Here is a 24250-nt window from a genome sequence, read left to right as displayed (position 1 = left end):
TGTATTCAGCAGCCAAGAACCTCAAGGACACGCCTGTGTGTGTCCTTCTGTACCTCGGAGACTCATAGTAAAGACAGAGGTGAAATAATTTGCCAGAAGTCATGGAGCAAAGTCAGGACAAGGTCATTCTCCCTAAATCAGGCTTCTGCTGTCTAGCACCTGGTATCTTCTTTCTTTCCATTAGTTTCTTGATTTTAATATGATGTCACTATAAATCAGACAGAAGGAAAAATTATAATAAAAAGGACAATATACCTTTCAATTTTTCTTAAAGGTTCTGGGCAGAGGCTCCTCATGCACTTTTACTATATTATAATATTACAATAGCTTATTATATCTGGTATTTCCATGGCACAGGTTAGATGTGGGTAGCAGATGGATGAGTATTTTTTAACAACTTTTTGAAAAGTTAATAATTCATTTATTTCTGGCTCTGCTGGGTCTTTGTTGCTGTGTGTGGGCTTTCTCTGGTTGCAGGGAACAGGGACTCTAGTTGCAGAGTTGCAGTGTATGGGGTTCTTATTGCGGTGGCTTCTCTTGTGGCCAACGGGCTTAGTTGCCTAATGGTATGTGATCTTCCCGGACCACGGATCGAACCCATGTCCCCTGCATTGGCAGGTGAATTCTTAACCACTGGACCACCAAGGAAGTCCCAACAATGAATATTTTAAATAACTTTTAATTTGTTTAATATCCTTTCTGTTAATTTATTTACTGTGGGGTTGACTTTCTTGAGGCCGCTGTGAATGTGCTGTGTTTATTCGTCTCCTGAGTATGACAGCTTCGTGATTCTGGAGATTCTGGAATCCTGTGACTTTCTGGTACTTAGGGGAGTCCCTGGTCTTCATTTGTCTGCAGAGGAAACTGAAGGGATGTGACACGTTGAGGTGACCCAAAGAGCAGATGCTCCAACAATGAGTTACCCTGGGAACTCATCGTCATGAATCTGGAATTTCCTTCTGAGCCACAGAGGGGCCTGGGTCAGAGGGCAGACTGTGAGGTGCTGCTCTCATGCTTCCGGCATCCTCAGGATGCCCCATTCTTTATTGAGTTTGTTACAATATTGCTTCTGATTTATGTTTTTGTTTTTTGGCCCTGTGGCATGTGGGATCTTAGATCCCCAACCAGACATCGAATCCACACCCCTTGCATTGGAAGGTGAAGCATTAACCACTGGACTGCCAAGGAAGTTCCGATGATAACGTTTTAAAGGATAAGATTTCTATACATCTGTGTCTCTTTTTCTGTCCTGCATATAAATTAAATAAATAAATAAATAAAAATAAAATAAAAAAAAAAAAGATAAGATTTCAGGTTGTTTGGAGGAGTATTGATAGTTTTCCTAAGTATGCTTTGGAAATGTTAATTCTTTGTTTCATGCAATTCCAATGAGTCTTTAATATTTCTTATTTTATTGCTCCATAAATTATTATCTCTAGAATGAATATGAATTGCAACGTGGTAACTTACTAGGCACAGAACGAGTAGTCATGTGGTAACTGTGACCCTGGCTCTCCTCCCCCTCCCTACACTCTCCCCAGCCCCCAGTGTCTTAGTGGTAATGGTTCCAGTATAAATTAATCTCAGGAAATATCATGGTAACATGTGTTAATTTATTTTAATTTTTTAAAAGCATATGTTTTTCTGAGTTCAAGATCTGTTACCCTGCCGTCTTTGGCATAATATCATTAGTTTTCTATGAAAAGATTATTAACAAGGGGACTAAGGCTATTTCTTTGTAGTGTGTATAGCATAGTAGATCCATTACTTGAAAAGTGACAAGAATAGGGCAGAGCAGACATCCAAGAAATGACTCAGAGAGGGGGAGAGGGGGCTGTTAGATAGAGGAAAGGGTGATAATGAGAAGAATATTGAATCTGGGTTTACTTTGTTTTGAATTTGAAGAGAAAATATTCCTAACGAAGCATGTTTTCACATGATGAACTCGGTACCTGGTACCTCTTCATGTAAAGCTCTTCAAAATCACCCTTTGGGGGAGTTTGTCATCGCTGGTTAGGTAGTTGTTTTTCAGTAACACCCTGCAGAGGGGACCCCTCTGTCATATTGGGACAGACCCCCTCTGCCATCAGGAATATGTCAGGCTCTGGTGGATGGAGGCCCTCAAACACAGATACTTCTAATCCCCCATTTCACATTCTGCATTCCCTGGACCCCTCCTGGACACAGTCAGGTTCCCTCCTGCAGGGAGAGAAGGTGGGAGACCTTCAGTCTTAAAAGTTCTAATGTCTGTGACCATTGTAATTCTCACTTGTACATTAATTAGTGTGCCTTGGTATGTTAAAATCATAGAAAATTGGTACAAATGAACTTATTTACAAAACAGAAATTGAGTCACAGATGTAGAAAACAAACACGGTTTCCAAGGGGCGGAGAGAGATAAATTGGGAGACTGGGATTCACATCTGCACACTATGGTATGTGAAACAGACAACTAATAAAGACCTACGCTATAGCACAGGGAACGCCGTTTGGTGCTCTGTGATAAGCTGTATGGGAACAGAGTCTGGAACAGTAGTTGTATGTATGGCTGATTTTCTTTGCTGTACATCAGAAATTAATACAACATTGTAAGTCAACAAAACCCTAATTAAAAATTAATTTTAATATCTCACAGGCAATCTAAAATGAATTTACTGAGAAGGAAGCCTCTCAAGCTCCATTTCCTATAGCTGACCTCAGGCAGAGTCCTTCATTTTTCCAGATAAAGTTTCTTTTTTACATTTTTTAACTGAAAAAGAAAAAAAGATGTGCGGTCGTATTTGGGTGGAGGTGTAGGACCACCCATAACCCTGCTACCGCAGCACATAATTATTTTATTTTGGCCTCTTAATTCCCACAATTTTATTGGCTACCTTTATAGTACACATTTCATATTCTGCTGTGTTCACTTAAGCTTGTATCATACATGCATTTCCATGTTTGTGCATAGTTTTCGTGATTCACTGTATGTCTTAACAGCAAAGTTGGATAAATAGAGCGGACACCTTATTTCCAAAATCACACTATTCTGTGTATCCTTTGGCATCACAGTGCACTTGGCAGGCATCTGCTTGGTATAGAATTGTTCTGTAACAAGTCGATTCATGGCTGGAGAGGTAGCCAGCTGAAATCTGCAAGATGCCTTGTTCTCCGAAAGGATTTCCTTTGAGGGCAATGCCAGCCCTCCAGTTGTGCCCGAGCAGCTGAAAATGAGAACAAGGAAAGCAGTATTAGTTTGCAATTGTTAGTATTCAGAAGAAAATTTCACTGTGCCTGGGAAGCCAGACAAAGCTACAGATGTCCAGCCGCTCTCTACACACATCCAGGATGGCAAACCTTTTCTCAGCTGATGATGAAAGCAAGATGCTCCTATTTTCCATCCATGTGGAACAACAAACAGGTCTCCTTTTTGAGGGAAAAAAGAGCCACAGCTGTGCTGTCAAAAGAAAGCTGTGCTTTCAAAAACATGATGATTCAAAGTTGAGTTTCTGTTTAGACTCACTTCTCTGTGCAGATTTTTCTCAGGGGCAGTTTGCCTTCCAAAAGGGAAAGTGAAATCGCTCAGTCATGTCCAACTCTTTGCGGCCTCATGGACTGTAGCCCACCAGGCTCCTCCGTCCGTGGAATTTTCCAGGCAAGAATACTGGAGTGGGTTGCCATTTCCTTCTCCAGGGGATCTTCCTGACCCAGGGATTGAACCCGGGTCTCCCGCATTGCAGGCGAACGCTTTACCGTCTGAGCCACCAGGGAACCAAATTTCCTATTAGAATAGGGAGTGTGCTTGTAAATCCCCCAAGATTTAGTAGTGAGATTTTGTTTAAGGGAAGAATGACGTTGGAAGATCCTTGGGTAGATCTTAACATATGAATGTACAGCTACTTCTTTAAATGTCTGAGCATATAAGATGAGATGCAGGGAATGGAATTGTATGTTTCAGATGAAAATGAGACTCAGGCATGCGAGTCTGACCTTAGATATGGGTATGAACTCAGGGTCATGTCACACTTTGCAAGTTTGGAAATATTTTAGGAAAAATAATAAGGCTACCTTTTCTTTATGGCCGTGAATAGAACTTTATTTGATATAGTAATGTCTGTTGGATACTGATTTTCCTTGGTTTTTATACAACTTACTAGAATGTGAGTAAGTAACTCAAGAACATGTTTATACCCTTAACCGTTTACAGTATAAAGTAGTTCAGAACTTTGTGTTTTATATATGGAAAGGACAAACAGAATTTCTTAAAATTCCTTAAAATTGTCCTTAGCTTTGAAATTGCTGTATAATGCAAGGAACTCAACCTGGTGCTCTGTGACAGCCTAGAGGGACAGGATGGGATGGGGAGGGTGGGAGAGAGTTTCAAGAGAGAGGAGATACATGTATACGTATGACTGATTCACTTTTGTGTGGCAGAAACCAATACAACATTGTAAAGCAATTATCCGCCAATTAAAATAAATTTAAAAATTAAAAAATGTTGTCCCCACCCTTCAGAAAAGTTTCTCAAACCATTAATATTCATAAATGTTTTTAAAGGAATTCCAAAATAATATTCAAGATGGTTGTAGCACTCCCCTTCCTAGAGCTCCCTCTCTGTTGACCTTGAGTTCGTCCTAGTAAGAGCTAAATTGCTGAATATCTAAAATGTTATCCAAAATGCCTGTGCAGTTGCTGTCAGCTGCTCTATTGAAATGTGAACATTTTGGATGCTCTTTTTTGTTAAGAGAATCATTTATACATTTTGGTATGGCAGCATATATTTTAGCATAATTTAAAATTATAATAGCTTTCTTTGAACTTAGATTGGGCAATGATTGAAATGAAACTGATGGATTTTTTTTTTCCAGCCAAGTTTTTTATTCACTTTGTAGTTTTCCTTTTTAAAAAAAATTGAGATATAGTTGGCTTATAAGATTATATTCAGGCATGCAGCATAATTTGATCTCTGTATATGTTGTTAAGTGATCCCCAGAATAAGTCTAGTTAACATCTATATAAGTTACAAAATTTGTTTCTTGTGATGAGAACTTTTGATATCTGCTGTCTTCAAATATACAATATTGTATTGTTCATTATAGTCAGCAGACTGTACAGTACATACCCAAGTCTTATTTTAACTGGAAGCTTGTACTTTTGACCACCTTCACCCAGTTTTCACCCCCACCCCCATTCTCCTGTTTCTGGCAACCACCAACATGTTCTCAGTATCTAGGAGTTCATGGCTTTTTTGTTTCATTGGTTTATTTTAGTTTCTACATATAAGTGAGATCATACAGTATTTTTTTCTGTCTGACTTATTTTACTTAGCATAATGCTCTACAAGTCCATCCACGTTGTCATAAATGGCTAGATTTCCTTTCTTATGACTGAATCATATTCTTATAAATAACTATGAGTGATAATATGACTTGATGGAAGCATGAATAATACTATGACTTGGTTGGCTTCTTTGAAGGAAGGAGAAAGAATTCTCTTGTGGGAATAGACAACAGCTTTGCACACGCCAGTGGTCAGGGAAGGAGCCGGGTTGGGCAAGGAGAGAAGAGGCTGCCTTCTCCGTGTTTCCTGGAGAAAGCACTCCTGAGAACGTACTGCGATGCCCATGAAGTGAGGCAAGGCCGGAATCAGTCCATGTTCATCCTTCCTTTGGGTCTGCATGACATGGCTGATAGCTGGGGAAAGAGAAGGTGGGAAAGCTTCAGTGGGGGCTACAGTCATATGCAAAGCCAAAGACTGGGAGGAGTCTTGAAGTCTTCAGTTCCAGGCAGCTGTTTTGGGGTGGCTCATACTCACTTGTGAGCATAGTTGTTATCTTTTCAGGAATTCTGTGCTTCAGTTGTAAAACATAGCCATTATTAACACTAAATTATATAAACTTACAGTTAAATAAATTATGTTAGAACAAAGTTAATACATACTATAATAACTAAATAAATCAATTTAACACATCCTAATTATTTTACTGGCCTTTGCTAGTATCTCCATTCTTGAAGTGGTATGTATTAGGTTTTTCTTGTTTTGTTTCTACTTACTTTATTACTGCTTTATTGTTGTTGTTCTTACCACTGAGATTCTTTACCACTGAGCCACCTGGAAAGCCCCACTGGTTTATTATAAAAGGATGAAACCCAGGAACAGCCCGACAGAAGAAACGCGTAGGGAAGTTATGGGGGAGAGGCACGGAGCTTCCCTGCCCTCTCGCAGCATCATTCTACCTGGAGGTGCTGTGTTTTGTCTCTGTCTGTTAGAAATACTCTGCGTGTTGTCCTGACAGTTGCTTGAAATCAGACGTGGTGAAGCTTCTTGGAGCAGCAAGAGTCTTTTGGTTAGAGTGGTGGCTGTCTTAATATCTCCCAGAAAGCGTGGTCTTCAGAGGATTTCCTTTGAGGATGATGCCAGGGCTCCAGCAAATGCTACAAATTTGGAAACATTCTGAAAGCTTTTTCCTTCCAGAAAGCTGGTTGTTAAACATTTACCATTGCTCCCAGTGGGCCCACGTACTTGTTTTAATACCTGAGATGGGGGTGCAGAGATGAACAGAGGCTTGTTCAAAGTCCTGCAGCCAATAACCAGCAGGGTTAAGACTTGACTTGGTCTCCTGCTGCCTGCCAAGGTGCTCCTTCTATTGTACAGATATGTTATTGGTGAAGGGCACAAGGTGAGCGGTCAGGTTCAGCTGTGAGCTTTTATCTCCAAGGTTCCTGTAACATAAGGGACAGTTCTGTAGGGACTAGAGTCATACATGAGGAGAGGGGATGATTAACAGAGAAATCAAGTTCAGTTGACAGTGGGGTGGTCTTTTGCTCCCTGTGATCAAATAGGGGAACGAGTTGGGAGGTGGCAGAGACCAGATACTGAACTGTGACCCTAATGCACCGTGATAAACTTATTGAAGAGTGACTCAAGAATGAAGAACTATTACCACCTGATATTATGTTATATATGCATTTGCTAGTTTATTTTACATCTCCCCCATAAGAATGTAACCTCCGTGAGGACAGGGACCTAGTCTTGTGTGCCACTATGCACCAGCTCCCAAAATAGTACCTGGCACATAGAAAATGTTCAATAAATACTTTTGAATGAATGAATGAACCAATACTGCCATTTCTTGGCCTTATAGTCTCCAGCTCCCAGGGGAAGTTTTGCCCAGAGGAATGTGCCTGCTGGCATCCAGCATGGGGACCCTCTAACCTTGTGAAAGGCCAGTAGACTCTTGGTGACCATCATTTGTCTTTCTTCTTAGATGACGGAGGGCCGTCGATGTCAAGTACATCTTCTTGATGACCGGAAGCTGGAACTTCTAGTTCAGGTAAACGACTCTTGGCCAACTTTCTAAGTTTTTTCTGCAACTGATGCAGTTCAGATATTGATTCAGCTGAAGGGTGGGTGAGAAAATAAATCATTTAAAAATCTCTATTAAAATCTCTGAGAGAAGATTGGGGCACACCATGGTGTTTGTGTGTATATGTGTGTATGTGTGTGTGTGTGCACGCGCACATGCTTGCATGCTATTTTTGTTCATTCTGCTTCTTTGTACAGGACCCTTAAGGCATTCAAGGCCAGATATAGATCAAATCTATTGTTACAAATCTCTAGAAAAGGAAATTCCACAACTGCCATTAGCTAATCTTTCTGAATGGAAGGAGTTAGCTATAGTATAACCTAGAGAACTCTTGCTACAAGACTGATTTTGTCATCTTCCTTGCTTGAGTTACAGAAAATAGTTCATTATTTTCAAGTTAAACCTTCATAGGTGTGACGAAAGAACAGCAATCTCCTGACTCTGTCTTCTCTCTAAAGGCTGAGTAACCCCAACTCCCTCCCAGAGGTCATCATTGCCATCACTGTTGATCGCCTATATGTTAGTTGACACATATAGGAAATCATTTATCCCCAAACAAAGAACTTATCCATGGCAGAGAAGTCAGACCAGGCATTAGAATCCAGGCATTAGAATTAGTCCATTAGAAATGGACCCTGGTTTTGTTCAGCTTCAAAAAATACGTATCATTGTTTTACTCAGAGCCCTAAAGAATGGTGAAGTTTCCAAACTTGATTTAAAGAACTTAATTCCAAATCTCTTGTTCACCTCCAACTTTTCTAACCATATTTGCTTGATATTCTCCAGTGTCTATCATATTCTTAGGGCAGTGCTCCTTAACCTCCATCATATTTGCCCTGGAGATGCTGCAGTTCATCAGTGGGTTGAAACAATGCCCATATGCTCATTCACGAGGGAAAACTATGCTCCTGTGGGGAGATTTACATAGAGACACTCAGATCTCATGTTCCCATGTATGTGCTGCTGGGATTTGAAAATGTTCAAACTGCTAACTTAAAGAGTGACTATTTTTAATAAGATTTCAGTTTTAAAGGTGTTACAAATGCAGTGTAGGAAAGAGAGAAACTGTGGGAAGAAGCTCAAAACTGCAATTAACAGTTCAACTCCTATTCTCATTTTGGTAGATTTCTTTCCAGCACTTTTCATATTTGTATTTCTTACATAGTTGCAATCATGTGTGACTAATTCTCTGTATTTTCTTTTCTCACTTAATGTTATCTTTCATTAGCCTTTTCCAAGTTACTGAAAATTGTCATCTTTGTGAATAGCTTCATAAATTCCAAAAATGGATATTCCATTACTATTGAGTCACTTACTCATTTAGGTCCATTGAAGGTTTCTTTACAGTTTTTCCACTATTATGTTTTTACTATTACTACTAAATGCTGTGATTGATTTATCTACCCTTGTACTGTTCTCCCATGTTTAGGATTATGTCCTTGTTAGACTAGATTCGGAGGACCACAGGCTTATTAAGAGTTGAAACTTTGGCTTGGATTGGAGGGTGGGGCAGTGGATAAGACTATAAAGTGAGCAAGATCTCTTCAGTTAGCAGCTTCACAAACTAATAAAGCACTTGGAGCTTTAAATGGTTAAGAGTCAACTTGAGATGCTGAGAGGTGAGTGGTCTGGTGTGTTTTAGATGCTTTTTAATATCAACTCTTAGAGGCTTAGAAAGCAGCTACCCTCCTAAACAGGAAATGACACCTCAATGGCAGTGAAATGACAATCGGTTGGCTGATTTGCTCTGGGGAGGTATGGTTGGGGGCATCTGAAGTAGTCTCAAGTCACTGAAAAGAGATGCAATTACTGATGTGTAGCAGTTTTGGAAAGGGCATTTTCAACCGTTTACCATCAAGAAAATGTTGAATTGGACCAAGTAAGAGAAGTTCATACTCTTCCCATCCCTTTTCAGAACATGCTTCAAATGTTATTCCCTCTTCCTGGAACACTCCTTCCCATGCCCTCACCTCTGTCCCTGGATGGTTTCTGTTAAGCTTTCAGTTCCCAGATTCAAGGACACTTGTCCCTCTGAGACTTTCCTTGTCCCCCAGGTCGGGGTCTTACTGTTACCCAACCAGACTTGGGTCTGCTCACCCACACACAGTAAGGCTGGTTGCTGAAACAAGATTGTGGTGAAAGGAAGTGCAGCATTTATTGCAGGTACTAAGGGCTTCCCTTGTGGCTCAGCTGGTAAAGAATCCACCTGCAATGCAAGAGACCTGGCTTCAATCCCTGGGTTGGGAAGATCCCCTGGAGAAGGGAAAGGCTACCCACTCCAGTATTCTGTCCTGGAGAATTCCATAGACTGTATCGTCTATAGGGTCGCAAAGAGCCGGGCATGACTGAGCAACTTCCACTCACCAAGATAGGAGTCCAGGCAGCTAATGCTTGAAAGGCCTGAATACCCCAAGGGCTTTCAGGGAATGGCTTTTAAACACATGGTGAGGTTGTGATCAACGTGTGGACTTTCTTCAGATTGGTTTGTAGTTGGGTAATTGGAAGTCAGCATCATCAGCTTTCTGGTTCCAGCCAACGTGGGGTCTTTGTGTTTGTGGTCAGCATAGAGTTAACTTCTTCCACCTGGTGAGGGGGTGGGTTAGTATCTACAGAGCAACTCAAAGGCTATGGCTCAGAATATTATCTATGGTCCTTAGGTCCTTCACATTGTTTAATGGCTGAGCTATTATTATTTTGTCTTGCTTATTTCCTTTGTTTCTGTATTTTCTCACTTCTGTGATTAAATTTATTTTCTGGAACTTGGAGAAGGCTAAAGTTCTTCTATAAATAAGAGGCAGGCAGAGGACATGGTGGGGGGAGGGTGTCTGTCCTGGGAAGACCCCCCGCTGACAGTCCTGCTCAGTGACATTAACTTTCACTCTTGCCCCTGAGGTTTCCCTCTTACTGTCACAACTCATCACAACTCACTGCCATGGCCTGTTTACTTGTCATTTCCCAGAGCCATCGACAGTGTGAGGGCTGGGTCTGTGTCATGATCACTGTGTAGCCCCAGCACCCAGCCCAGGGCCTGGCACATAGGTCACTAAATAAATCCTTGTGAATGAAAGAATGGGCAAATCCTAAGATGCTCTGGAAGTATCTCCCCCAAGGACCATAGAACCAATTGCTTTGAGTTTAGCACCAAAAAAAAAAAAACAAAAAACGTGGAAGCAACCTAAATATCCATCAACAAACAAATGGATAAAGATGTTGTATATATATACAAAGAAATGTTACTCAGCCATAAAAAAGAACAAAATGACACCATTTGCAGTGACATGGATGGAGACTGTCATACTGAGTAAAGTAAGTCAGAGAAAGACAAATATATGATATCACTTGTATGTGGAATCTAAAAAAAAAATTTTACTGATGAACTTATTTACAAAACAGAAATACAGTCACAGATGTGGAAAACAAACTTCTGGTTACTGAAGGGGGAAGGGATAAATTGGGAGGTTGGGATTGATGTATACAAACTGCTATATATAAAATGGGTAGCTGATAAGGATCTACTGTGTAGCATAGGAAACTCTACTGAATGAATACTCTGTAATGATCTATATGGGGCTTCCTTAATGGCTTAGATGGTTAAAAAAAAAAAAAAACTCTGCCTGTGATGCAGGAGACCCAGGTTCAACCCCTGTGTTGGGAAGATCCCCTGGAGAAGGGAATGGAAAACCACTCCAGCATTCTTGAGAGGAGAATTCCACGGACAGAGGAGTTTGGCGGGCTACAGTCCATTGGGTCACAAAGAGTCAGACACAACTGAGCAGCTAACACTTTCACTTTCAATGACCTATGTGGGAAGAGAATCTTAAACAGAATGGATATATGTATATGTATAACTGATTTCACTTTGCTTACAGCAGAAACTAACATACATAATGGTATAAATCTATACCCCAATAAAATTAATTTTTAAAATATGAAGAAGATGGTTGTTTTGAGATGTTAGTCTGCTATCTTCTTGTTCAGCCGGCTTTCCGAATAAAGTTGTATTCCTTGCCTCAGGGGAAAAAAAATGAAGAAGAAATGATTCTAAACTCTCATATATTATTACAGTATGAGTTGCAACAGAACTTGGAGAAACGAGGATGGACAAAAGCCAACTTAAATATATGACTTTTCTTTGTATCCTACAAACTAATGTAGTCCAGGATTGTACTCTCTTGACAGAAGCTTTAGGGGATTCCCTATTCTCGAATTCATTGGGACCCAAGTTTTTAATACCATATAATATTTTGACTCAGAACCCTTTTTTTTTTAACAGCTTCATAGACTGAGAACTTTGTAAGTTGTTTAGTCACCACTATTATGCATATTAAATGCTAATGTTTTTGCCGTTGTTAAGAACAGTTCCAGAATATCTGTAATAAGCTGTGGACTGAGTAGTACCCTTCCTAATCTTTTGATCTGGTGGGGAAGGGTGGATGTTTCCTACACTGACCTCACAGGGGTTATAATATGGAGAGGCAAGTTTGAAGGAAATGGTCATCTCTCTCAAAGATGAAAACAGGTTTACACACAAGGATGAATGAAGGGCATTGATAACAACAACAGACATGGGAGGTCCAGCTTTTCAGGCACTAAAGATTAGAGTAAGAGACTCATCCAAGGCTAGACCACAGACCTTCAGAAGCAGCAGTTTCCAGCAGCAGAAGTGGTAGAACACTGGGCTAAGAATCAACATGTAAACAGAATTGCTTTTGTATCAGAAGGATGCTGGTAATCAGACAACTACAGAGATTATTTCCTGCACCTGTGCAGACCTGGCCACTGTAATGGAAGCATTTCTCTTCTAAGGGTTACAGAGCAAATGGCCATAATCCCCACATTGAAGGCTTATTACAAAACCCTTCTGAGATTGCCAAGTGGAATCTTCACTTCCAAGTTCCTGATGGTGTTGAGTAAATCCCACATTATGTGTACAGGGGAAAGAACAGAGGTCAAGAATTCACATACAGGGATATTAATATTCAGAAGGCTCATCCCTCAATCCACAGGCAGGTTCCTGACACCCACGACATGACCATGTAATGCCCTAAGTCACTGAACTGCACTTACGGACAGCTGGAACCATACTGTGACACAAAGATGTGATTTACTAACAAGTCAACCCTTCAGCCTTGGTCATCATTGTGTGAACTTTGTCTAGCCACATCGTACTTCCATTCAACAGAGTCAGTGACATTTTCTCCATTGCACCAAATTGTTTCAACCTTTTAGAAATGTACTTGAAAAACCCTGCATCAAAATACAAGAGGCCACCATCATGGACTTTTCTCAACCAACCTCTTGATACTTGTATAACCAGAAGTATGCCAGGAGGGTGCCATGCTTGTTTTGTATTAAACTGAACTTCTCGCATCTGGCCTTCCTATAGTTATTCCTTTAAAATTACTTTCTTCACTTTTTTCTGATCTGAATGTGTATTTAAGGGAACATTTTGGAAGCAAAGAAAGAGAAATGAGCTTTACTTTTAGTGAGAATCATTTCAATAAGATGGAGAGGAGTTTCCTGACAGTGAGGGTCAGTGGGTGGAGGATTGGAAGCTGTTAATGGGAAGATTCCGGGCCCTTTCTCTTGGCTTTCTTAAAAATACGATAGATTTTTCACTAGACTGAAATGGCTGAGGTGTGGTCCTTATTAGAGTCTCTTGAGGCTTATGATACTGTGAGAGAGCTTGTCTTCCTGGAAGACAAGCCAATGAGAGAAAAACAGATATGTAGCTTTTACTTCCAGAAATGCCTTGTGCCAAGGTCTTTCCTGGTTCTTTGGATGAGTGGGTATTATGCACATAGTAGAATTTCCTCCCTTTGATGAGAGAACACACCAGAGTCTTCTCCATCCCCTGCCACAGAGGGCGCTGCCCAGTGATGCAGGGCAAATCCTAAGATTACTGTCTGTCTCTTCTCTGACCCCATCTCTAAGTGGCCATTGGCAGCACATTTATAACTATTTACTTCCGTTAAAGTAGAGGAACAAAGTGTCCTGTGATTCTGAGAAATGGAGCAAACTTAAACAAGTCAGTGTGTTTTCAAGAGAATTAAAGATAGCAGCTGGACTATTCTTGTGTATTACATAGTGTCCCTAATCCTGATAAAACCAGTGGGACAGAAACATCAGGAGAGATTTAAAGCTACACTGTGGGGTACAGTTGGAGCCCTTGAAATGTGGCCAGTCCCAATTAAGATGGACTGTGACTGTAAATCATGCTCCAGATTCTGAAGACTTCATTTCTTTTAAATAAAATATCTAACTAATGATTTTTATATCAGTGATTCCATGTTGAAATAATATTGGGCTATGTGAGATGAAAGAGAATACATAATTAAAATTAATCTCAACTATTTCTTGTTCCTAGTTTCATGTGGCTAACTAAAAAACATGAAAATTTCCTGTTAGGCTTCCATGATATTTCTGTTGGACAGCTATCTCTGAAGGATAAAGAGTAGATCATTTAAGCAAGAGAAAAATTATAAACCTAATAGACTTGCTTAAGGTTATCCAAATTGCCTATTGAATGACCTCTGTAATAATGATGGCACTTTACAGAGTTTCTCTGGAGCATATCTTATTTAATCTTCACATTAACTATGTAAATAAAATGCTAATTCAGATGGAGAAACAGAAACTCAGACAGGTTGATTAACATGCTCAAGGGTCACAGAGTAGTGTACGCAGCTGGAACACTGCTCCTCTGACGTTTCAGCCTATTCTCTTTCATTGCACAAGTAAGAAATATATGCGATCAATATCAGACTTAATGAGATGGTTCATGTAATATGTGGCTGCCATGTTGGCCCCAACACCAGCTTCATAAATGACTAGAATTAAAGACTTAAAACCTCCTCTCAGGGCTTCCCTGGTGATGCTCAGTGGTAAAGAATCTGCCTGCCAATGGCAGGAGACATAGTTTCGATCCCTGGTCCAGGAAGATTCCACATGCTACGGAGCAGCTAAGCCCATGTGCCACGATTAGTGAGCCTGTGCTCTTGGGCCTGGGATCTGCTGCAACTACTGAGCCCACGCACCACAGCTGTGGAAGCCCATGCACCCTAGAGCCTGTCCTCCACAACAAGAGAAACCACTGTGATGAGAAGCCTGTGTACCACAACTAGATAGTAGCCCCCACTTGCCTCAACTAAAGAAAAGCTCATGCAGCAACAAAGACCCAGCACAGCTACAGATAAATAAATAAAAGTTTAAAAAAACAAACCTCATCTCAGATCGAGAACTGAAGATGGGCTTCCTGGGGTCGTTCTGTTTCTTTCATCTCAGTTTCTAATCGATAAAGTCAAGAAACACAGATTTGACACATGATAAAGAGTTTCAACATCTTGTCTTAGCCTGAGGGTATTGGGTATGAGAGAAACTTAGCAGCAGATTCAATAATTCTTGGCTTCTCATCACTTTCCTCTGCCGGACAAAGATGCTAGTGATACAGGCTTAAAAATAAAGTAAGTTTATATAGCCTCTGAATAAAGCAGCATTGAAGGCAAAGTAATATTCTTACCTATAATAGACTTTAAAAATGCAACCTGCACCTGACTTTTTCAGAAATCTGGAACTCTAATAGTGTTGCATGGAATAAATGAACAAGCCCTGAGTTTCCTCTGTGTGCACACACACATACATATTCACGCTCACCCCCATGCTTAGCTACTTCCATGGTTTATCATGTTTTTCTATAAAAGTGCAAAGATTATTTTCTACCAAGGAAGCCAGGAATTTCCCCAAAATGCACTTTGCCAAGAAAAGAAATATACAGAGTTGATTCCATATCTTCTCAGCCGAGAAGGGTGGTCTATTTTGCTAGCTAGCCCGTCTACTGAAGCGAGAGCTGGCAGGGCCATCTGCTCCTGTCTGGACTGAAGTCACCAGGAGGTATGGTCTCAGCCAGGGGTGGGAAGCCCTGTGCAGAGCTGGGAGCAGACCAACGGCCCTGGGTGTTCTGGACCTTCTGTCTGGGACCTCCCAGGCCCCCAGGCCATCTCATAAAACAGGAGCCAGGGGGGTCAGGCAGCAGTGCTGTGGGCTGACCTCAGAGTCACTGCAGTGGCCATCATCATTTATTAAGCTTCTGGCTGCAAAGCTGGGCATTCCCCCAAATGAGCCAAACAGATGTCTTCCCAGCCCCTGGGGTGGCTGATAATATTTAACATCTTAAAGGCACATTGTGAAGCAAATAGATGTTAAGTTACGGATCAGAGACGGAGGATATAATGGTATGTAATGGTCACTCTAAGTGGAATCAAAATTAGTGGCTTGGAGGAATTAGAAATAGTTCTTAAAGTATACCCTTGGGGGCCACAAGCAGCTCAGGAGTTTCCACCTCTGGCGAGAGGAAGGAGGGACCTGCACATCCTCCCTTTTGCATGAAGGGCCTTTATGGAAAAGTTGGGGAGCTCTGCTCTGCTCGATAACCAAAGCCAACCTCAGTCTCTCTGTGGGGCTGTGACAGAGGAGAGTCAGGATTCAGCAGGTTATGCAGTCATCCGGGGGCCACACCCGCTACACACACCCCAGCATACAGGCACACACAACTCTGGGAGCAGCCAGCTCGGGGCAAGTAGGAGAAACCAGGTACCAGGCGGTTGAGGTCCAGGCTCTGGTTAGTTAGCAACATCCCCTTCTTTGCTTCCTTCCCCACCTTACCCTCCTTCCACCCCAGCCCTCTGTTTCTGTACACCATTCTCCCTTGATATTACTTTTAACCGGCTTTTAAGCATATCACTCGGAATACTTTGAAATGGCCAATATTGGCCGATTATGTCCTACTGAAAAGACAGTTTTGTGGGGTTCAAACTCTGTGGAGGGCAAGAAAGGGAATTTCAGGAGAGGAAGACAGCGCGACACCTTACCTCCCAGAAATGACCCTCTAGAAAGTTGATTTTTGTGGCTTTGTTTTGTGTGTGTGTGTGCTACTGCTGAGTTATTTGTTTTGTTGATACTTTTACAAAATCGTTTCCACAAATTCTCCGAGGTAACCCAAAGCAGTGTTTTCAGAAAGGAGCCTTGGGAGGCAGGTGGGGACTGTGGGCTCTCTGGTGTAGCGTCTCTGCCCAAGAGGGGTGAGAAAGGTGAGGGGTAGAAATGAGCTTAACACACAATGTAGGTCAGCAAAATGTGTCACTAGGGGAAAGATACACAGAAAACACACACATGTGTGTGCACCCCCCCCCCCCCCCCACCCCAGGAGAGTGTGGAGATGGAGAGAGAGCCGGCCATCTGGAAAGGATGGCTTCACAGGAACCTGGGTGTTAACAAATCTGGGTGTTTTCTGTTTTTTATCCACAGCTCACATTAATTTTTGGCACATTGCTCGACTTGAATTGCACTTGCTCATTTGGTAAAGCTCTATTATTCATCTTTCCCTGTGCTGCAGAGATGTCACTGTGCCTCCCTTTGCAGCAGAAGGTCATGTCTAGAGGTGGGCTGGGCGACTTTTTGCACATCAGGGGTATTCTTACTTCTGCAATGGGCTGTGTGTTCTCCACTGGCTGTAACAGCACCCCTTTGTCTGTGCAGTTATACCAAGGGCACCCCATTCTCCCTTATAAGGAGGGGGTGCAGGAGGATTTGTGGAGGCAGAGCTGTGCGTTCTGGCAGCCTCTGCTGAAACTTGTCCCATCCTGCCGGAGATGGAGGGGAGGGAGGGAGAAGGGATCAGAGGTTTGGGGAACTCTCGGCTGCTCTGTGCTCTTCCCTGTCTCTCCCACCCCTGTGGCCCTGCGCCAGAGCCCTTGAATCTCTCTGCTGTCCAGGTTGCTCACTTGCCCAGCAAAGAACCAACAATTTAGTTATCAAAGCAACACAGAAGATTTCCAGATCTTGCCAAAGCCCCCATCTCATACATCGAGCCACCTGCTGGGTCTCAGCAGACTGTGGAGATATCGCAGGTTTGGTTCTGAGGACTATAATATGGCAAGTCACACAGTATTTTTGTTTCCATGTTTCATTTGCTTTATCTTTTAGGTTTCACATATAAGTGAAAACCTACAGTATTTGTCTTTCTCTTTCTGACTTACTGCAGGACATATAATACTGTGTGGGTCCATCCATGTTGCTGCAAATGGCAACATTTTCATTCTGTTCTATAGCTGAGTAACATTCCAGTGTGTGTGTGTGTGTATGTATCACAACTTCTTTACCCATTCATCTGTTGATGGCCGCTTAAGTTGCTTCCATTATCTTAGCAATTGTAAATGATGCTTCTCTGAATATTAGAGTGCATATATTGTTTCAAATTAGTATTTTCATTTTCTTCAGATATATGCCCAGGCAAGGAGCTGCTGGATCATATGGTAGTTCTGGGCTTTAGGTTTTTCAGGACTCTACTGTTTTGCACAGTGAATGCACCAACTTACATTCCTACCAACGGTGATACTGGTGGTTGCCTTTCTCCACATCCTTGCCAACAGTTGTTATTTGTTGTATTTTTGATGGCAGCCATTCTATAAAAATATTGAATCACTATGTTATACACCTGGACCTAATATAATACTGTAGATAAACAGTATTATCTACTGTTTAAAATCCAATTTTAAAATACTTTGATTTTAAAATTTCTGTTTATACTATACTATAGTCTCAGAGTCATGTAAATGGAGAAAGTTTGAACCCCTCTGGCTTGTTCCTTACCCCTGACAGGGATTCACCTGAGGGGTCTCAGCAGAGCCCTCAGGGTTTAGAAATCACTAGATAGAAACCAGCTGATAGAAAATATAAGTATCCTTTACTTTATGCGAATGAACACATTCCCAAACAGTTCAATATGATTAGAGCTTTAATTCCCAAAGCCAATTTTTAATGCTTTGGGAAATTTTATGGCTTAGTGATTCATCATCAGTATAGCTAACTGAGCACTTCTTTCTGTGCCAAACTGTTCTGTGTTCCATATGTGTTGAATCATCAGATGATAATTAACTCCATTATTCTTCCCATTTTTCAGATGAGGAAATTTCAGCATAGAGCAGTTAAGTAGCTTATTCAGGGTGGCACAGCAGGGAACGAGTAGATACCTGATTCAAAATTAGGCTGTATGGTTCTGGGGAAGAGCAGTTTGTCACTGACAGCACAGATTCAAGGGCCAGACAGCCTGGCTTCAAAACCTGGCCAGAATTTAAATCAGTCATGGTCCTGGAGTTACCAACCTGATGCTTAGTAGCTCCATCACCTTGGCCAATTGTCCAGCCTCTTTAAGCTTCAGTTTCCTTATCTGTAACCCGGGAATCAAAACTGCCTCCAATCTTCCTGCTGTAATTTTATCTATACAATAATTTTAGAACTTGCCTCATGGAGTTATGATTAGGATTCAATGAATTAGAACATGTAACATGCTCAGAAGACTTCGCCACACATCTTAGGCCATCCAATGCCCATACTGGACCACTTAGTAGCTATGGTAACCCGGGCAAGCCGCTTCCTCTGCTACCTCTTTGTAAAATGGAATTGTTATCTACCTCGTCCTCTGGGGAAATGCTACATAATTTGTGGTGTAATTATTCCTGTAATTTGGTCTTCCTTGTGACTCTGTACAAGACTTTATGGAGTATTTCTAGAGTGCAGTGCAAGTTCACTTGACAAGGGATGGGGTTGAGTGTCAGTCAAAAAAGTCTTAATTGCTTAACCTTTTAGGCTTCCTAACACATGGTCCCCCAAGGCTTTTATGAACGGTGGTTATCACTTCTAATCCTCCCAGTGTCATATACAACTCGTATGACAAGGTTGTAGAGGACAGGGGGTACTCTGTCCTCACACCCAGGTGGTGCTAGTTGTAAAGAATCTGACTACCATTGCAGGAGACACAGGAGATGTAGGTTTGATCCCTGGATCTGGAAGATCCCCTGGAGTAGAATATGGCAACCCACTCCAATATTCTTGCCTGGAAAAATTCCATGGACAGAGGAGCCTGGCTAGAGTCTGTGGGGCCTCAAAGAGTTGGACACGACTAAGCAACTGAACACATACACACACAGAGGACAGACAGGATGTAAGTGGAAATGTATTCATGCCAAGTACTGATAACCATCTAGATGAGTGAATGCAGTTGTAACTTCCAACTATGTCAGAGCCTGCTAAGCACTTGTCACTCTGGGGAATAAAATAGGGGAAAAAAAAGATTTTGATGGTTGCAACCCAGTCTCTTATAAATGACCCTATCTATAATACTTTACACTGAAATAATCTTGGAGCCTAATTTTATACAAGTGGATCATATTGAATGTGAAATGTGGGAGGGTAAGAACTGAAGGCAAGCATGATTCCTTGTAACTAAGTCAGTGATTGGTTTTCCAGCTCATTACTCACAGTCTCAAGTTCTCACAAGTTCTCGCATTAACTGTTATTTCCCACTAAGGGCTGTATCCTTTCCAGGGGATGTGGTGCGCTAGCCAGATTTTGTAGCCCAGAGCAGGATGGACATTTTTGGGCATTCAGTTGCATTCTTTGCTACTCTGCAAGGCTCAGAGGAACATATGCCTAACCAGGGCTGCTGGAATACCAGCCATCTGAGATCATTCCCAGGAGAACTGCCTGGCTCCAGAAACGCCTAACTGCCAGTTCAAAACTGGTCACAGCTTTTTCCTTGAGGGGAAGAGGATTTTAAAATCTCACGTGACTTCCTTTGACAGTGGCTTAGATGAATACAGTGATTCTTTTTTAAAAAATTTTATCTTATATCATAATATAGTTGATTAACAATATTGTGTTAGCTTTAGGTGTAGAGTGACTCAGTTATGCATATACATGTATATATTCTTTTTCATGTTATTTTCCCGTTTAGGTTGTTACAGAATATTGAGCAGAGTTCCCTGTGCTACACAGTAGGTCCTTGTTGTTTGGTTATGTGTTTTAAATATAGCTATGTGTACATGGCAATCTCAAACTCCCGATCTAAGTACAGTGAATCTTACATTTTAAACTGTTGATGGATGCGTTGCTAAATTAAACCTAGCCAGATGTCAGTATTATAAAAATTATTGATTAACCTTCCTTACTCTTGTAATAGACTCAATGATTTTTAAAACAACAGAGAGAACATCAGTGGATTCATACAAAGGTATGTTGGATTATACTAATCCTCCAAATGACCCCAGTTCTCCATTTCATTTAATAGTATATCTATAACAGAATCAGAGAGGTGTGACCGGGTAACTGCCTTCTCACTTGCCTTTCAGAGGTGAATAAAATGATATATAAACTAATGAATGCTATGATACCGAGCTCCCTCCAGCATTCAGTTGGCTTTGTCAAATACACACACACTGTATTTTAGGGAGGAGCGCTGCCCTGTGACCCTGAGTTCAACAGCTGTGCTCTCACCAGATTGTATTCAGAAGTGCAAAAACAATCATCTTTCTGTTCAGCTTCACTTTGAGCTCCAGATTAAATGCAATTACTTCTCCGGAAGTTCTCAGGCTCCTGGTCTCCACTGGTCACGTGCTGGCTGCAGCAACTCCAAGTACCACATCTTCACTCAGCCACATTCCAAAGAAGGAAGGGAGTTTCTCCTCTTGTAACTCTTTTATCATGAAGGACAAACCTTCTCTGTCCCCTACTTCCCTCCCCACCCCACACTCTGCTGGTTCCTATTCACAGATCTGAGCTAGTCCCTGACAAGGTGAACAGAAATGGTGTGGTGGGCATAAGCCAGGGCTTCTCAAAGTGTAGTCTGAGATTGGCAGTGGCAGCATCACTTGGACATCTTGAGCTTCACGTTAGAAAGAGATTCTCGGGCTCTACCTGGGATGTGCTGAACCAGAGACTCTGGGGGTGGAGCCCGGTGATGGAGCCAGAATCTGGTTCTATGCAGCCCGCCATGGGAGCCTGCATGCTCCCAGGCACACTGCGTACTAAGACAGTAAGAATCTAATGTGGAGGAGAGTGCAGGCCTGTATGCCATTCCAGAGTTTCCCTCTGGGGCTCACAGTTAGGGTCAGTGTGAGGCAGTGGTTCGCAGACTTTGGGATTTAAGGAACCATAAAATGTAAAGAAAAAAGAAAAGTAGGGCTGGATTTTTTTTTTTCTTTTGGTCAAGTAAGAATATTAAAAAATATTGCTGACTACATTAACCTTCATTTATGTAATAAAAAAGAAAAACATACCAAAAAGGATAGACAAGGAGAATAAAGAGCAGTCCTTTAAGTGTAGGATACCTTTTGCTTTATAAAACGTTTATGTACATTAATCTTATTTTCCTTGTTTCACCACTGACCCATGGAAAACTGGATCAGGGCTCAGCAGCCACTGATGTGATAAAGTTCGTACTTTTGATAAAGTCAAAATCCTGACCCCCTCTCTCCTGTGGATGGTGTGTGTTCTTAGGAAACATTTAGCTGTATGAACCTCAGCTTTCTTGTTGCTAGCATGGGAATTGTAATAACTCCCTTGCAGGGTTGTGGTGAGAATTAGAAATGATGAAACCAAGCACCCTCTTCTCAGGGGTCCTATGGTGGCTGCTTTCATCCAAAAATTGATGCCATGATATTGAACAGATGAATAGATGAACAAATTGCTTTCAAAATAAGAACTTCTCTAGTCTTCAAGTTAGCACTTCTGTCCTCTTGTGGCAAAAGGGACGACCAGATTATTTTTCAGTGACTCAAAGCATAGGGAGTAGGTATCCTTTAAAAAGAGAGAGAGGAGGGGGAACATAGGAGAGGGCACAAGCTCATGAAGTTATTCTGGGGATAATCATTTTAATTCCTAAAATCCAACCAACCTTGAGCTTGGTCATTTTTTAGCCCCCGAACACCTCTGTCTTCAGGTGTTTAGCTGCGTAATAATAGCCCGTCTGTGACTGACAAAGCCTCCGGTTGTGACAGTCACAAGGCAGCAGTGTCACCTTGGGGGAAGCGGATGGGCAGAAGAGGCTGCATACCCGAAATGTGATTCTGGCCCCAGCCAGAGTTAGTGGGAGTTAATGGGAGTTAGTGCAGACTCCACTCGTCCCCAACAAGACCATCTGCCCTCAGAAACCAGCCACAAGCTTGGGGGTCCCCAATCACCCTGCACTTCTGACCAGCTGGCTATAAATTTGGGGGTTCCCATCACCCTATGAGGTTCAGGAATTCACCAGCATGACTCATGAAATTCAGGAAAGCATGATACTTAGGATTATAGGATTTTATTGTAAGGGATACAAATCAGAACCTGCCAGTGAAGAGACACATAGGACAAGGTCTAGAGGGTCCCAAATGCCAAATTTCCTTGTCCCCTCCCGGTGGAATCAGGACGCATCACTCTCTCAGGGCAACTGTGTTTGCCTACCGGGAAGCTCCATCAAGCATCACTGTCCAGGCTTTTATTGGGGTTTCACTGCAGAGGCATGACTTTTCTTCATTTTTTATTGAAGTATAATGAACATATAAAATTGTTTAAGGTATACAATGTGTTGATTTGATATATTTATATATTGCAATATGAGTACCATTAGTCTCTTAGCAGCTTTGAAGTTTATAGTACAGTATTGTTGACAGTAATCTCTATGCTGTGTGGACTATTATGTATAGAATGGATAAAAACAAAGTCCTACTGTATAGCACAGGGAACTATATTCAACATCCTGTGATAAACCATCATGGAAAAGAATATATATATACATATATATGTATACATGCATGTATAACTGAATCACTCTTCTGTACAGCAGAAATTAATACAACATTGTAAATCAACTATACTTCAATAAAATGAATTTAAAAAAAAATGTTATTGATGTTAGAAAAGCTTAAAGGAGAAAGAAAGGAGAGAAGAATGCTAACTGTGTCCTAAGGCCAAATGAATCAGGACCTCACTGAAAAGCCTCCACGGACTTCCTCAGAATGATCATAGTGGCCATGTATGGCAGGGATACTGTTGGCTGAGAGGACCACTGAGGAAGTTCATTTAAAAAGTATTTCCTAGTAAATATAATTTCCTTCATCTCTGTCCAGTCAGATGAGTAAATACCATTTTGAGGTGACCTCCTCAAAATGTCTTTAGAATTGGTGATTCTTTCAGCCAAGCCTCGCCACTGCTTGCTGCTAAGTCACTTCAGTCGTGTCTGACCCTGTGCAACCCCATAGACGGCAGCCCACCAGGCTCCGCTGTCCTGGGATTCTCCAGGCAAGAGTACTGGAGTGGGCTGCCATTTCCTTCTCCAATGCATGAAAATGAAAAGTGAAAGTGAAGTCGCTCAGTCGCGTCTGACTCTTCTCAACCCCATGAACTGCAGCCCACCAGGCTCCTCTGCCCATGGGATTTTCCAGGCAAGAGTACTGGCGTGGGTTGCCATTGCCTTCTCCATCAGCCAAGTCCTAAAGTTATGTTAATCATTATTTATCTTATTCATCGTAAGGTGGCTTTTATTCAAGGTCATGGTCAGTATTTTTTTTTAATTGGGATATAGTTGCTTTATAATATTGTACAACAAACAGAATTAACTGCATGTATACATATCCCCTCCCACTGGGACCTCCCTCCCACACACCCCATCCCACCCATCTTATGCCACAGTCATGGTCAGTATTTTAGACCAGATAATAAAGGGAAACCAGGCAATGTCCCCACCTCCCAGGAGCTTACAATTAAAGACTGTCATGTCAGTGCCTTCAGATATGTAGAAAACAGTTCAGAGGGTAAGTGATGCATTAAGCCAAGAAATGCATCAGAAAGAAATGAATTTATGAGAGGAGACCATAAATGGGGTGCTGGAATTCAGAGTCTCTTTCCCATGATGTTTGCAGTGGAGGAATGACTACAGAAGAAATGTTATGCCGTGTCTTTCATGGGAAGGATGATTTCTGGTGGAGTTAAGCCTGTTTTGCTCGTCCATCGTCTTCAAAGGTGCTGCTCACTGGGTGGGTTACTATGGAGGCCAGAGATAGATTCTGGGCTGTTTTCATGTTGTCAGAACAG

At 41.7% G+C, this 24250-nt stretch overlaps 1 protein-coding gene across 6 annotated transcripts in view; it reads left to right on the top strand.

Moving 5' to 3' along the window:
• The window catches only part of FRMD4A (FERM domain containing 4A), a 666577-nt gene that overhangs the window by 444022 nt on the left and 198305 nt on the right, over positions 1–24250 (top strand). For all 6 annotated transcript variants that reach the window (XM_061126256.1, XM_061126255.1, XM_061126254.1 and 3 more), the window contains exon 2: positions 7247–7312. In XM_061126256.1, coding sequence (XP_060982239.1) covers positions 7247–7312 — 66 coding nt within the window. The remainder of the gene's footprint in view (positions 1–7246; positions 7313–24250) is intronic.

Source organism: Dama dama, chromosome 23 (genome assembly GCF_033118175.1).
Source record: "Dama dama isolate Ldn47 chromosome 23, ASM3311817v1, whole genome shotgun sequence".
Taxonomy (NCBI): Eukaryota; Metazoa; Chordata; class Mammalia; order Artiodactyla; family Cervidae; genus Dama; species Dama dama.
This window is presented reverse-complemented; position numbering and strand designations above follow the sequence as displayed.